The sequence below is a fragment of the Prunus dulcis genome, chromosome 6, assembly GCF_902201215.1.
Source record: "Prunus dulcis chromosome 6, ALMONDv2, whole genome shotgun sequence".
Classification (NCBI taxonomy): Eukaryota; Viridiplantae; Streptophyta; class Magnoliopsida; order Rosales; family Rosaceae; genus Prunus; species Prunus dulcis.
Genome location: NC_047655.1, coordinates 25987783 through 25989172, shown reverse-complemented (window position 1 = coordinate 25989172; position 1390 = coordinate 25987783). Strand labels below are relative to the sequence as shown.

At 44.6% G+C, this 1390-nt stretch overlaps 1 protein-coding gene across 1 annotated transcript; it reads left to right on the top strand.

Annotated features, from left to right (window-relative positions):
* The first annotated feature begins 313 nt into the window (after nt 1-313).
* Nucleotides 314-1173, top strand: LOC117629940 (calcium-binding allergen Bet v 3). The gene is made up of 2 exons (XM_034362617.1): nt 314-351; nt 414-1173. The coding sequence occupies exons 1-2, from the start codon at nt 327-329 to the stop codon at nt 1022-1024; spliced, it is 636 nt and encodes a 211-aa protein (XP_034218508.1). The 5' UTR covers nt 314-326; the 3' UTR covers nt 1025-1173.
* The last annotated feature ends 217 nt before the right edge of the window (nt 1174-1390 follow it).

The window sequence follows — 1390 nt, the reverse complement described above, 5'->3', positions numbered from 1 at the left end:
AAATCCAAATTCCACGATATCTCCTATTCCACCGACTCTTTTTTATTAACCCATTATTTATTCGTAATGATTTTGTTTTTGTTGGGTCAACGACGACTGACTTGTAGTTGGAGTATTAGTTACGCCGTTGGAAATGCAAACAACGGGCAAATGCAAAATCAAATTTTTAGAACTAATTTAAACTAACAGATTAACAAATTAACAGGAAATTAATAACGACAGACTTTCAACGCCCCACCAAACGCGCACCCTCCCTTGTTATAAGTTAAAACAGCACCCAAAGCAAGAGCAGACCAAAACAAAACATCTCCTGTTTTCTTCTCTCCATGACTCCATCCTCTTCTTCATCCCCCCCACTGATTTATACATAAATAAATCATTCATTAAATTAATTATCATCATGGAATTAGCAGCCGCGTCTTCTGCTGCACGGCCGACTGGTGCCGCCCTTAGCAAGAGGCCGTCATCGAATTCGTCGTTTCGGCTTCGGTGCGCCAGCCTAAACTCCCTCCGCCTCCGCCGCATCTTCGACGTGTTCGACAAAAACCAAGACGGGCTCATCAGCGTCCCCGAGATCGGCCAAGCCCTCGCTCTCCTCGGCCTTGATGTCGAAATCTCCGACCTCCATTCCACGATCAAATCCTTCATCCAACCCTCCAACGACGGCCTCAACTTCGACGACTTCCTCTCCCTCCACCAGTCCCTCTCCGACACCTACTTCGCCTACGACGACGAAGAAGAGTCTGTCATTGCTTCTGCGGCAGAATGCGAAGGAAAGAGGAAGATGTCCCAGGAGGAGTTGGATCTTTCAGAGGCGTTCAAGGTGTTTGACGAGGACGGAGATGGGTTCATCTCCGCCAAGGAGTTGCAGGTGGTGCTTGCCAAGCTAGGGTTCCAGGAAGGCAATGAGATTGATAGAGTTCAGCAGATGATAACCTCCGTTGACCGTAACCACGATGGCCTCGTTGACTTGTTCGAGTTCAAGGACATGATGCGCACCACTGTTCTTGTTCCCTCCTCGTAAATTCATGATCAAATGTGATTCGAACCACCGACGGTATATATCTGCACATGCATGCATGCTTAATTATGGACCCTACGTACTTACGTGGCTCGATCATGTCTAGATCATATTGCCTTTGATTGATAATGATAAAGCTTTGGTTGTGTTTATTATGGTGTCTCTCATTGAGCAAATGGATCAATAAATCTTGGGTATGCAAATTATTTCAAAGTCAGTTGTTCATATCATAAAACGCCGGCGTTTGAATAATTAATCTCAAATTAAGTGAAAAGGCTGAGTAGATTATAATTAAGTAATTGGATTAAGGAACGAAGACTTCGACCTTCATCTATGCTTTTCAAGGACACATGCGTATATATCACAGGT